Raw genomic sequence first — 1,319 nt, 5'->3', positions numbered from 1 at the left:
TCGCACGTCACCTGCCTAGCCTAGACACAACCACAACAACGCAAAACACACAGCACCATTGCAGCATGGATCGCGTGTCGCCTGCCTAGAATCGGCCGCGCATGTGACAGCCGTGCTGGTGTGGGCTCATGTGCAGGCATGAGAACAGGTTGAGATATTTTTGGAGGAAATATTTCAATTCGTGCCGAAGGCACGATAACAGTGTGCGTAGCACACTGTCTTGCTAGGGGGTCAGGGGCATGCCCCCCACCCCAGGAAATTTTTGAAATTTGGATAGGGCAGATAGGCCATTTCCATGCATTCTGGGGAAATTGTTAGTCCATTCTGTTCTTAGTAAAAAACCAATTTCGTGACTAACAATTCAGTCTTGTCATTTTCTATGAAAATTTCAATGTTTTATGTGACGGTTAACTTAAAGCATGCCTTTATTTACATAGATACACCTTGATATTTATCTGGAGTTCCGTTACTTCTGTGTGAAATACTTTTTATGAAGTTTAAATTAAAAATGGCACCCATTTTGACAAAAAAAGTGCACCTTACCCCCCTAAAATGTTTATTAGTTTTTTGCATCAATCTCAAGAATGACTAAAATAAAAACCAAAACGCGGAAATCCGCGAATGCGCGGAAAATTCTCACGCCTGCATGTACCAGAGCAGCGTCCGCGTACCTCCCTGCACCACGTCAGCCACCACCATGACGATGACGGCGGCAGAGGTTGGTCAGAACGCGTGCACACCGACCTCCGGGCAACGCCATGATCTCATGACCGGCTACGACGACGAGGATTCGTCTGCCGGGCCCCCCGCCTGTTACCTTCTACCCTGCAACAGCTCAGGTGTGAGTGAGAGGGGCTGCTACCTACCCTGGAACAGCTCTGGCTCGCTGCTACCTACCCTGGAACAGCTCGGGTGCTGCGTACGGTGGACTGCCGCAGAACGTGTCGAGCTTGTTGCCGATCGTGAACTCGTTGCTGAAGCCAAAGTCTGCGATCTTGATGTTCATGTCCTTGTCTAGCAGCAGATTCTCCGCCTGCAAGAGAGCAAGCAGACGAGTCGTAGGCTGGGTGTGTGGGGGGAGGCGTGCGTATCTGGTGTGTGTATCTGGTGTGTGCTCGCGCGCGTGCGTGCACGTGTATCTGGTGTGTGCGCGGGCGTGCGTGCGCGGGCGTGCGTGCGTATCTGGTGTGTGTGCGTGCGTGCGTGCGTATCTGGTGTGTGCGCAGGCGTGCGTGCGTATCTGGTGTGTGCGCGGGCGTGCGTGTGTATCTGGTGTGTGCGCGGGCGTGCGTGCGTGTGTATCTGGTGTGTGCGCGGGC

At 52.8% G+C, this 1,319-nt stretch overlaps 1 protein-coding gene across 1 annotated transcript in view; it reads right to left on the bottom strand.

The window, feature by feature from the left end:
• LOC106814407 (MAP/microtubule affinity-regulating kinase 3-like) overlaps positions 1 to 1,319 on the bottom strand; it is a 59,942-nt gene that overhangs the window by 11,296 nt on the left and 47,327 nt on the right. The window contains exon 9 of the mRNA XM_014818723.1: positions 894 to 1,033. Coding sequence (XP_014674209.1) covers positions 894 to 1,033 — 140 coding nt within the window. The remainder of the gene's footprint in view (positions 1 to 893; positions 1,034 to 1,319) is intronic.

The sequence above is a fragment of the Priapulus caudatus genome, unplaced genomic scaffold (genome assembly GCF_000485595.1).
Source record: "Priapulus caudatus unplaced genomic scaffold, Priapulus_caudatus-5.0.1 Scaffold920, whole genome shotgun sequence".
Classification (NCBI taxonomy): domain Eukaryota; kingdom Metazoa; phylum Priapulida; class Priapulimorpha; order Priapulimorphida; family Priapulidae; genus Priapulus; species Priapulus caudatus.
The sequence above is the reverse complement of the archived record's forward strand: the minus strand, read 5'-3'. Positions and strand labels throughout refer to the sequence as shown.